At 39.4% G+C, this 13168-nt stretch overlaps 1 protein-coding gene across 1 annotated transcript; it reads right to left on the reverse strand.

The window, feature by feature from the left end:
• Window positions 1-1065: 1065 nt before the first annotated feature.
• LOC147867798 (putative pentatricopeptide repeat-containing protein At3g01580) lies at window positions 1066-4061 on the reverse strand. Its single transcript, XM_087315607.1, has 2 exons — window positions 1333-4061; window positions 1066-1280 (listed from the first exon to the last, which is right to left on the reverse strand). Exon 1 carries the CDS (start codon window positions 3994-3996, stop codon window positions 1333-1335), a length of 2664 nt encoding a protein of 887 aa, XP_087171733.1. The 5' UTR covers window positions 3997-4061; the 3' UTR covers window positions 1066-1280.
• Window positions 4062-13168: the final 9107 nt, after the last annotated feature.

Raw genomic sequence — 13168 nt, forward strand, 5'->3', positions numbered from 1 at the left:
TGCAACTAGGGTACAAGGTTAAAACAAAAGCAAGTTAACAAGACTCAAATAAAGAAGGAAAGTTATTAACCTACCTTGTTAAGTTAAGCAACAGTAAGCAACAAGAGGTATATTAAGTTAAGCCAAAGAGCCCGCAAGGTTAAACAAGACTTTGCTCGACATTTGCCTTTAGATTAATAGGCCCATAAGTATGATGGGGGGAAGTTCTATAATTACTAGAATCTAAGGTTGTGTAAAGTAAAATTAGAGGAGCCCCAACAGGTCAAGAATGTCAAGAATGTCAAGTTATAAGAGCACCATTTTGGCGCATACCTCACCAATGGGCATTTATTTTTGTTTGCACACTCACATGCAATCAAGTTAAAAAAGAAGGCAATTGAAGGCCCCGTTACATAGTCATGGGATGTATGTTATGGCACCTATTGTGATTTCCTATAGACCAAACAAAAGATCAATTAAGTCAAGCAATGCCCCTTCAAAGATATAAATCCAAACATATCAATTATAAATCCAAACATATCAATTGAATAGATCTAAGTGAAGGTGTAATGAACTATAATCGAGTTTAAAGTAACTATATAAAAGTCAAGTCAAACAATGCCCATATACAACCAAGTAAGATGACTAATGAAATCATAATTGTGGGGTGACTACTTAGTACTAAACCATTATTGTTGGTGCACTACTAAATCCATTATTATGGGGTATCATCAGTTCCTTCCAATTCTGAAATCAAATAGTTATTTCTTTCTCTTAGATAATGCGGCAACTATCACCTGTCACAAAATTATATCAACTCTTTGTAGACGCTCCATCTCTAGAGAAGCAAATCCTAACAAGTCTAGGGTATAGGGTTTCACCTGTGCATTATGGTTTCTACACAAGAATTAGTCAAAACCTTGTTTGCTACTTTTTCCTCGTATCTTCTACTCGCTGCATTAATATGTCAATTTATAATTCATGAATACATTCACAAATAAAAGCCAAAATGTAAGGATTTTATGATCATTATATTGTTCAATTTTGGGCATCAGAAGATTAAATCAATTGCCTCTAAATCTGGGGGATTGAATTCACAACGTTTTCATACTTTGAATATTCTCCAGCATCAAAATTGACGCATGAGTGGCGTCAATGGCAACAATTTTCATCTTGATGTATTATACATAATTTAACCACTCTGACCGCTTTTCAAAGTTTATCTAAAACCTGGGATGCAACATGTATGTTCCTCAAATGGATTTGAGGACCCAATTTCTTCCTTGAATTTGGTAGGATACCTACACAAAGGATGAAATATAGATGTTTAATAACATCACAAAAGTTGGATACCTACACAAAGGATGAAATATAGATATTTGATAACATCACAAAAGTTGTAACATTATCCGGATCCAATTCCCATATAAATTTGGCAATATACACTGCCTCCTGGACATTATTATGACATTTGCAAGCACCTAATATTGCAGTGAGAATGATCACATTAGGCTGAAATGGCATGTTACTGATCAAACACACTGCATCATCCAAACATCCAACCCGCCCAAGTAGATCTATAATGCAAATATAGTGATCTACATCAAGTAAATTGGCATCATCGTTAATGATTTGCGCCAAACACTCAATGGCTTCAAAAACCATACCATCATGGTTACATGCATCAAGTACAGTAGTATAGGTTATTTTGTTTGGGATTATACCAATATGTTGCATTTTCTGGAAAATCATCCAGGCATCACTGCCTTTACCATGCTGGCCATATAATGTAATCATAGAAGTCCATGAAACTACATTTGGATCACTCATTTGCTCAAATGTCCGTTGTGCTGCTTTCATATTTCCACATCTTCCATACATGTTCATAAGAGCAGTTGATATGTTGGCATCGTCATCACATCCAGATGTGATTAGACTAGAATGTATGCATTCACCATCCAATGAAACTGCATAATTTGAACATGCATCAAGGAGAGAGATGTAGGTCATCGCAGTTGGTTTCAAACCATTCTTCTCCATTTTGTCAAACAGTTCGAGCATTTGATCATACTCCCCTGACTGGGCATGAACTGTAATCATAGAAGTCCATACGGGTTCACTTCCTTCAGAGATGCATGCGAACATGATTTTAGAATCCTCGAGGCTTCCGCACTTTCCATACATATTTACAAGAGCATTAACAATTGCATCATCTGATTCTAAATCGGCGTCCAAAGCACACACATGAATAAGCCTTCCAACTTCAATAGCCGCCTCAATTGCACATGCATCGATGATGCTTATAAATGTTACCACATTTGGGAAAACACCAGTTTCTTGCATTTGGTTGAAAAGTTGAAGGGCAACCTGGAATTGGCCTTTTTGAGCCTCGATGGATATCATGGCTGTCCAAGAAACAATAGTTCGTTCACTTAAATTCTCAAACATATTGAATGCTTCATGAAGGCGCCCAAGCTTACCATACATACTTATCAGGGCATTTCCAACAATAACATTCATCCCGTGTCCATTCTCCACTATGAATGAATGCATATGCTTGCAATCAGTGGAACTCATGTAGTTGCTATAGGCATCAAGGATACAAACAAAAGTAACTTGATTCGGTTCGATGCTCTGTTGTAGCATCTGAGCAAAGAAGCGAATGGCCTCTCCGAATTGTCCATGCTCACAATAAGCAGCAATCATTGATGTAAATAAGACAACATCCCAATTTGACAACCTTGAATATGCCTTAATTATACCTTCTTGGACTCCACATCTTCCATACATGTTGATCAATGCAGTTCCAACCTTTATATCTGAATCATATCCAAGTTCCATTATATAAGAATGCATCCTCTTCCCTTGGTTCTGGTCTTCTAGGTTGTCAGTACATGCATCAAGAATGCATATAAAAGTTGTTTTGTTCGGCATAAACCCCTCTTGCTCTAGTTGATCAAAACATTGAAATGCATTCTCTGGTTCATGATGTGATACATACACACATATCATGGCATTCCACAAAATTAAAGTTTTCTCCATCGTTTTATCACATACATCTTGTGCATCATTAAGGCTACCACATCTATTGTACATGGATAATAAAGCAACCTCTACTTTTGCATCTGTTTCGTATCCACTTTCAACAATGCAAACATGTATTAGCCGACCACAATTGATCCCTGATCGAGCAGTGAACACATCAAGAATACATATAAAAGTGACTTTATTAGGTCTTCCACCCTCGTTAAGCATTTCGACAAACAAATCCATGGCCTCTTTGAATCGTTTTTTCTGAGCATAACATGATATCAAAGCGGTCCACGGAACCTCATTACATGTATGCAAATCATACAACTTTTGATTCGCTTCTTTAAATCTCTCACATTTACCATACATACAAATAAGGGAGGTTGATAATGCTACATCCATTTCATACTCAGTGTTAAAAATATATACATGAATACGCTTACCTTGATCAACAAATCCATATCTCCCACACAAAGATACAATTTGAATGAAGGTAAACTTATTTGCCAACATACTCTGTTCATGCATCTGAGCAAACATTTGGAAAGATTCCATATGCATTCCTCTCGAAACATATACATGGATGAATGAGTTCCATATTTGCAAATGATCATGTGTGACACTATTAAACAATGCCATGGCATGATCAAATGCTCCCAACCCATTATACATTCTAATGAGAATACCACATAAGAACTTGTCTTTCTCAAGGCCATGCTTCACTATATGATGATGGGTCACTTGACCTTCCAAGAGGGTATTCCGATGGTGGAAGAAATCTCCTCTTAGAAGAGTAGACCTAGTTCTTGTTTCCTCTCCTTCCCCTGCTTTATCTTCTTCTTTATATTCTTCTAGAAGGCATGTTGTAAGAGAAGATAAAAGGCTTCTTCTTTCTGGTTCACTGCCATAGCTGATCTGACAAGGACGCAGAGGATCAGAAATCCATGGATTTGTTCTGAGCTGTGCTCGACCTAAGCTCCTTTGCATCAGTCTACAAAGGAGAAAGAAAGAAACAGGGGGGCTCAAAGCAAAAGACTTAATACATCTCCTAGGCCATGGGTAGCACAAAGCTTACCTTGCAACTTGCAACTTGCAATACATATGTACATGCATATTAGTCCATGGAAAAGGTTCACACGAGTTCCCGGACAACTTCTGCTAATACATGTGTCCAAGGGAATGCTCAGATTAACTGCCATGGCAAGACAAAACCACAAGGAGCCATGCCCTGCTTGCCACACAACATCACCGATGAAAAAATCATAGCAAAGTCAAGAATGATCCCAAGTGGAAGCCTTCAAAAAACTTGTGGAAGCAACCCCCCCCCCCCCCCCCAATTGAGTCCTAAGGGTGTTTGTCAACTCGCTCCATATGATAAGCTTAAGTTCTCACTACCAGCTAGCTACCTGAGAGCATCGGTCGACTCCTCCAAATGTTTCCAAGGTTGGCATCTTTATGATGACTATGAGGCTTCTAAGAAGAGAAGGCGAGATATTTTATTTTCCTTGAAATACACCCTTATAGGTTTAAGCTTTGAGTTCACAATGTGATAACTCATGCTTAGATGTTAAATGAACATTCTCGTGTGTCTTGACCGAGACACTACTCCCCGAGTAATGCAAACCTCTCGGAAATGTATGGATTTTTTTTTTCCTTATTTGTTTATACTACTTTAGTATTTTTTATCTTTGGCTCGCCCGAAGGCTACAACTCACGCGAAGTCATATTTTATTAGTAGTACATAGTCCATCAGGGGGTGTACCGAATGGTACAAGTGAGATACATGCACAGGATGACCTCTAGGATATGATGAGACTCGCACCACGTTCCATCATGCAACTCGTAGACAGACTACATTTTACCTTCTTCATCGTCGAAACCGTCATTGTTGTCACCGTCACCGTCACCATCTTCGTCGTCGTCACTAACGGGCACAAACCGCCCTTCATTGTCACCATTTGCGTCCTCGCCACTATCTTCGTCGTCGTCACTTACGAGCACAAACTGCCCTTTTTAGGTACCACATGTATGTTGGTGCGGGGAAATGTATGGAATTACACTAGTATAAACCACGAAACAACTCATTCAGTTGAAAAATATACATCTCAGGATCTATGGAACAAAAAAACTTGAATTTGCAATATTTTAGCATCCATATATAAGATACCAAACTTTATGTCAAAGTCACATGTTTTATGTTACATAATGTCGCATGTCAAATACCATATCATTTGGCAAATGATTATAAATCAAATATATCCCACATCTTAGTGCCTTGAGGTCTAACATGACAAGTGAATTCATTATCAATTAGCGAATAGCATTGTGGGAAAATGTGTGCCTCAAAAAGCATGACCTAAATGTCAAATGGTTGGCAACCTAGTAATGTTGAAAGACGCCCACCCATGGCATGTGTCAATTGTAATCGTAACCAAGAAAATACATCCATCACTATGACATGCCCAACACCATCATGCTCCATAATAGCAAGTGATAAATGATGATATTTCACAAGCTTCATTATAGCAAGTGGCAAGTAATGTTTTATAATTGTCATCGTAGCACATAACAATTGATATTTCACCAACATTGCATGACTAAGGTAACACCCTTTATACATCGAGCTACATCATACAAAATATAGTTTTGTAATAAAGATTGAACCTTTTACATATATTTGAAAATTATTTTGGTGTCCTTATTGAGGCCTATTTCCTAATCCACCATTCTTCTCAAGAAAGCTTTAAAGCTAGAGAGCCATGAAATGAGAAGAACCCCTACAAAAGGTTTATCATTTCACTTTTATAGTTCTTCATTGTTAATCAATTTTACTACTATGTTGCTTTCACACTCATGAGGCCATAAAGGTTTAAAGTTATTACATTTATAGCTCATTACAAATTTAGGAGATCTCTCTCTCTCTCTCTCTCTCTCATCATAATTAGCTTACTCTAGTAGTAAGTCATTAACACTACTAGCATTATATCTGTCATGATATGGCTAAACTTGATCTCATCATAATTAGCTTACTCTAGTAGTAAGTCGTTAACATTACTAGCACTATATTTGTCATGATATGGCAAGACTCGAACCCATGACCTTATGTTATATAGGTCAAGCTCTTGACCATTATACCATCTATTGTAATACATAGAATATTATTTTCATTTAAGTTTTATTATAGGAAATTAATGTATATTCTAGATTTCTCTGGAACATTCTAGAAGCTTCAGGACTCCTCCTATGAACACTATAAAAGGAGGCACAAGGCATTATGTTGAACCAAATTGGTTCAACGCCAGTCTTAAGCCTCATAGCCATCTTGTACTTACTCTTCCTATAATATATCATCTGTTATCATCATCTCTCTCTCTCTCTCTCTCTCTCTCCTCTTCTCTTTCCTCTCTCTTGGGAGTCTTACGTAGTCCTGTCCTCTTAGTACTAATAGTACTTCCCTTCTCTAGTACTAATTCTCTCTCTGTTTTAGTACTATTCCTGACAGTTTGAACCAAATTTTCTCTAGTCTTCTTTTTGGTTTCCCTCATCCTCTTACCCCTTTTTTCCAATACTATGGCTACTGTTAGCGCCCAAGAATATTAATCCGTTTTCTCTAAGCTATAGGGTCTAAAAGAAAAATTTGTTGCCTTGGAACAAGAAAACCAACGATTGTTAGGGGACCTTCAACAAATCGCTCTAGAAAAATAGCAAAAGCAACAACAAGGATCAAGTCCCCAAGGATTTCATAAAGAGCCCCAGATTGGACTTCTTGTGAAATTCGATAGAACATGATCGCAATTCAGGGGATTTCTTAATTAGGTACGCTTAGTCATTCAAATGCATCCTTCCCGATACCCCACTGATGCATCCCAAATCAACCTAATAGGCATGTTGCTTAGCAGCTCAGCCTTGGCATGGTTCGCTCCGCTTCTAGAAAAAAAATCGCCCTTGCTTAATAACTTTGAAGACTTTATTAGCGAGTTTAAAGCATGCTTTGGAGATACAGACAACATCAGGACGGCGATCAACAAAATCCAATGATTGTGTCAAGGTGATCGTCCAGCCTCTGCCTACGCGGCGGATTTTCGTCTACCCGCCTCAGATATCCCCTGGGATGATCAAGCACTAATGGAGCAGTTTCACTATGGCCTGCAAAACAATGTCAAAGATTTACTCCTAACCTTCCTTGAAGAACCAAAGTCTCTTATAGAGGCAATCAGTCGAGCGGTCCGATGCGACAACCGCCTTTTCGAACGCCGTTCTAAACGTCAATTACAAATTCCACACCCTCGGCCGGAGCCCACATATGCCTCAGTCGCGACTAAACCATTTGCACGAGACGTATATCAACCAAATACTCTAACATTGATGGAGATCGACACCATGCGTCGATGTGGCCCGTTATCGGAAGAAGAAAAGCAACGCCAACGTGCAAATCAATTATGTCTTTATTGTGGTGGACTAGGGCATATCGCAATCAACTATCCCCATAAGCCAAGAAGACAGGTAAATCAAATCGTAGCCTGTACTAAACCCGAATCAATTCTTCCCTTAGGAATGTCTGATAGTATTAATCGTACTAATAACCCAAGTATCTCAAACAAATTTGAAATCCTTAGTCAATTAGAAGAAGAGTGAAACGACTGAGTCCAACCAAAATAGGAGCCGTTTGGTTGGACAACCCTAGATCTGTACACCCCTTTAGTGGTTCCATTCCCTTAAAGCAAGTTAGCAATGTGTACTTAGCCCAAGTCATGGTTAGTACTAAAAGTACTCCTCCAGTACACGTCCTAACACTTTTAGATTTCGGAGCCAATTCATGTTTCATGGATTGAAATTTTGCCCAAGCTTCTCAGATATCCTTAAGAAAACTTCCTTGCCCCGCATCTATAGTAGTCATTGATGGTCGTCTCATTGCTTCTGGGAATATTGTAAAAGAGTCTGAATTCATTCAAGTTGTCCTAGGTAGTTGTGTGTGTGTGGTATTATTTAATATAATTAGTAGTCTAGAGCATCCCATTGTCCTGGGATTACCTTGGTTTGAATTACATAATCCAGACATAGATTGAAGAACAAGAGAAGTCCAGTATCGACAACCCCATGAATCTACTCATCAATCGACCATTTCACTCCATCAACTACGCGAAGAAGGACACAAGGAGGCAATGTTTCTATTTGCAATATCAGTACATCCTTCCAACAATATTAAGAAGGAATCCTTAGTGCAACTTCCGGCAAAATATCATCCTTATGCTGATGCATTTGACAAGGTAAAAGTCGGTACTCTTCCTCATCATAGTCCCTATGATTGTCCCATCGATTTACAACCAGGAACAGAGCAACCATGGGGACCAATTTACAACTTGTCACCAACCGAGTTAGAAGTCCTTAGAGCCTACATAGAGGAGAACTTGGCAAGTAGGTTTATTCGTCATTCGAAATCTTCGGCCGGTGTACCCATCTTCTTTGTCAAGAAGAAATATGGATCAATTCGTCTCGTCGTTGATTACAACGGCTAGAATAAGGTCACCATCAGGAATAGGTATGCACTTCCTCTTATATCAAGTCTTTTAGAGCGAGTAAATGATGCCAAGTGTTTTACAAAAATTGATCTACGAGGAGCGTATAACCTCGTGCGGATCCGACCGGGAGACGAATGGAAGACCACCTTTCGCATGTGGTATGGGCATTTTGAGTATACTGTTATGTCGTTCGGTCTAACCAATGCACCCATAGTCTTCCAGCACATGGCAAATGATATATTCAGAGACCTCTTGGATATTTGTTTGATCATCTATAATACTTGTGGGCCGTATGGCCTAAGCAAGGAGTGCGAGCGTATAACCTTCAGCGGTTGGATAGTAAGGGTAAATAGTATGGTACCTAAAGAATAGTATAAAAGAGAGTAGTAGGGGAGGAGAAGAGAGAGAGAGAGAGAGATAATTCAAATTTCAATTTATGTAAGAAAAGGTCTTTTGGCAAACATGTTTCGCTCTATATGAGCTCATTAGTGCTAAAGACCATATACAAAAATGTGAGAGGCTTATATAGGGGAAGATGCAAGAAGAGTGAAGGGGAGTGGTGGGGATGGATGAGAGGGGATTTGAATGTGTATAAAGGAGGATGTGGGAGTTAGGGAGGTAGTGAATGTAGAGAGGGATAACTTAATGAGTTTGATGGTAAGGGATGATTTGGGGATCTATTATATTTAGTTCTAGTAGAATGATAGCAATAGTAAGTGTGATGTTTTAATGGGGATTTGGGGATCTAATATATTTAGTTTTGACTAGATAAGAATAGAGTGATTTGGACTTGGTCCAACATATGAAAGGCTTAGGAATGTTTTTTAGTTGGGGATCTAGGCTAAGGTGGCGTGTAAGTCTTTTAAAAACGAGTGGATACCTAATTTAGGGGAGTTTTTAGAGTACCTAAGCTTGAATATGGTAGGTGTAAGGGAAGATTTGTTTTTATGCTTATGGATGAGAGTATTCCTAAGGGAGAAAGGATGTTTATTAAAGGTTTTAAGGATGAAATTTGGTGGGTAACCTCGGCTAATGAGTCTAAGGAAGAAACATTTTTTCATTTCTAGGTACCCTATAGGTGTGCTTTCTCTAACTAGGTAGCGTTTTAATTCGTTCGAAATAAAATTTTGTTTGACGTGTATGGGATGGTCTGAGGAGAAGGGAAGATATTGATAGGAATTTAATGGTTTTTGGAAACAATTGAAAGAGAACTTAGAGTTCTCTAGATTGATCCAAATATCCAAGAAAGGGAGCCTAGTGGGGGATGTATGGATCGTAAGTTTAATAGAGTTATTGGTCATAAGGCTATAGAAACTGAGGTAGTCTAAGAGTTGGGGTTTCGTGCCTGTCCAAACCCCGAATGCATCATCTATGTACCTAGTAAAATAGAAGAGATGGGGTGTGGTTTGTGAGTTTTCTAGGTGTGATAAGAAAAGGCATGCATAGACAACTGAGAAGTTACTACCCATGGCTGTTCCAGGAAGAGTATGATTCTCATGTACGATTAGTACTAAAACGACTCCAAGAGAATGGTCTTTATGCCAAACTAGAAAAATGTAGCTTTGATTGCAAGCAAGTGGAATTTCTAGGCTACGTCATCTCCTCAAAGGGCATCTCCATGGATCAGGCTAAAGTCAAAACTGTCCTACAGTGGCAAACTCCACGTTCGTTACGAGATGTACAATGTTTCCTAGGTTTTGCTAACTTCAACTGCAAGTTTATACAAGATTACTCGAAGATTATTTTACCTCTCACACAGCTTACGAAGAAGGGACATGCATTTCTTTGGTCTAATGAAGCGGACATGGCTTTTAGGCATCTTAAGAAAGCCTTTACATCAGCTCCTATTCTAGCTCATGTGGATACAAACAAACCATTCATCATGGAGGCCGACGCATCGGATTTCGCCCTCGGTAGCATCCTTTCTCAACAAGGAGATAAAGAAGAGTTACATCTTGTGGCTTTCCATTCGTGCAATTTTGATGCCACGGAAATCAACTACGAGATACATGACAAGGAGTTATTAGGCAGCGTGGATTCATTTGTGCAATGGCGGCACTTCTTAGAGGGCTCTCCACATCAGGTCATCGTCTTCAGTGATCACAAAAACCTTGCTTATTTCCAGAACGCTCGTGTACTAAATCGACATCAAGCTCGGTGGGCCCAATTCCTCACGCGTTTTGACTTCAAAATCACATATCGACCGGGGAAGCAGCAAGGAAAAGTAGATGCACTATCGCGACGTTCATATATTGCACCTCATCTTGGTGATCCAACATTTGATAATCAAAAGCAGGTAATCTTGGGACCAACACATTTGCACACAACGCAGATTTTTCACACTCCACTAGATTCCCGGATTATCGATGCCATACGTGCTAACCTGAAGACAGACAGTTTTGCTCAAGCCATTCTAGCGCACATTGATACCTCTCGGGCATCTTGTTCTCAGTCTCAACAACTAGGTATGGATTATCGACAATTCGAATATCATGATGGTTTATTGTTCTTTAAAAAGCTCGTATATGTTCCCGATTGTTCCTGTCGCCTTCAAATCGTCCAAAATTGTCACGACACCCATACAACGGGACATTTCGGTAGTACGAAAACGTTAGATCTAGTTCAACGATCCTTTTGGTGGCCCCATATGCGACGTTTTGTTGACGACTATGTTCAGACTTGTGATGCTTGCTACCGAACAAAGATGCCACGACATCATCCATATAGCTTGTTGGAACCCTTTCCGATTCCAAGTAAGCCGTGGCAGTCTATTTGTCTTGATTTTATCACAAATCTGCCGGTCTTGAAGGGTTTCGATGCTATCTTAACCGTCGTTGATCGATATACTAAGATGGCACATTTTGTGTCGTGTACTAAGGCCATCACTAGTGAGGAAACCGTCGCCCTTGTCATGCGTGAGGTATTTCGGCACCATGGCCTCCCAGACAATATCATCAGTGACTGAGGACCTCAATTCCTCTCCAAATTTTGGAAGCATCTCTTCAAGATGCTCAAGGTCTCTTGTAACCTCTCCTCTCGTGTTAAGAGTCTATTACTAATCAATAGACCAAATCAAGTAAAAAGGAAGAAAATAGATTGGATAGAAGAACCCGTTCCACCCGACCACCCCCGAGCTATGATTTAGACATAGCCAACCTACCACCGACGTCCCATACCGCCGGATATTAGGATGACTAATACCTTGGAAGAGATAAACACGATCGTCGAGACGAAAGCCTAGCCCGCACCACCGGTGTCTACCACAGCAGCCTTCCGACGTGATTTCCTATGAGGGTAGCTAAGCCTCATATTTATACCTTTTCCTAGGCCCCTTGAATAGATGTGCCTTTCTAAAAGGCTCTCTATTCATTGGTTGTCTAAATCATGATAGTGCATGCACATATCATTCATTCTATCCAATCATTAGTCCCCTTTTTAATAATAGTGAACATACCCTTCACTAATGTAAATATTAGTGACCTACCCTCACCAACGTTATGTGTACATAACATACTCCCCTACTTCAAAAGATTGCACTCTTGCAATATAAAGTGAGGAAATTGTGCCTTAAGCGAATGCTCGCGTTCCCATGTGGCATCATCAATAGGTTTATCCATCCATTTGATCTTGAATAGCCGAATCTCTTTAGAACGTAAACGTTTAGTACGAGAATCAAGAATTCGTTCAGGAACATGAGGTTTGTAAGAAAAATCCTCTAATGTTACAAGATCTTGGATTGTGATGGTGTTATCACCAGAGCCTAAAAATGGTTTTAGACGACTGACGTGAAAAACAGGATGAATACCAACGTTACGAGGTAAGGCAAGGTGATAAGCAGATGACCCAACTCGCTTAAGGATTTCAAATGGGCCACAATATCGTGGGGCTAACTTAGCGCACTTGCCCATAGATAATGACGTAGAATCAGTCGGGACACGCAAAAAAACTTTTTGACCAATAGTAAATGCACGAGGACGTCTATCCTGATCAGCATAAAATCGAGCACGATCTTGAGCTGTCTTGACATTTTCTTTGGCAATATGCAACATTTGGTTCATGTCTTGCAAAAAATTGCGTGTACTGTCTAATGTATCACGATGAATCGTGACATCAACTGGGGCACGTGGCTGAAAACCATACATCAACATAAAAGGACTATATCCAGTGGATGTATGTTTAGAGCTATTATAGGCAAATTCTAAGATAGGAAGGTATTGCTCCCACTTAGAAGGGGTTTTTGCTACATAAGCTCGAAGCATGTCCTCAATAATTTGATTAACTCGTTCAGTTTGTCCATCAGACTGAGGATGATCTGCGGAACTCATGCTCAACGTAGTTTCTAGTTTCTTAAAGACCTGAGTCCAAAAGTCACTAGTAAACTTGGAATCTCGATCACTAACAATATCCATCGGTAATCCATAAAAACGAAATAACTCATCAACAAATTGATAAGCCAACTGTTGAGCGGTTACCGTGGTTTTTGTAGGAATAAATCTAGCTAATTTTGTTAGCCTGTCAACGACAACCCATATGGCATCATGACCCCTCTGTGTACGAGGTAAACTAACAATAAAATCCATCGAGATACTTTCCCATTTATTGTTGGGAATATCTAAGGGATGTAAAAGACCAGCAGCTTT

This window comes from Azolla caroliniana, unplaced genomic scaffold (genome assembly GCF_043228905.1).
Source record: "Azolla caroliniana isolate FFs.n. ecotype wild unplaced genomic scaffold, voAzoCaro1.0.p SCAF_2, whole genome shotgun sequence".
NCBI lineage: Eukaryota > Viridiplantae > Streptophyta > Polypodiopsida > Salviniales > Salviniaceae > Azolla > Azolla caroliniana.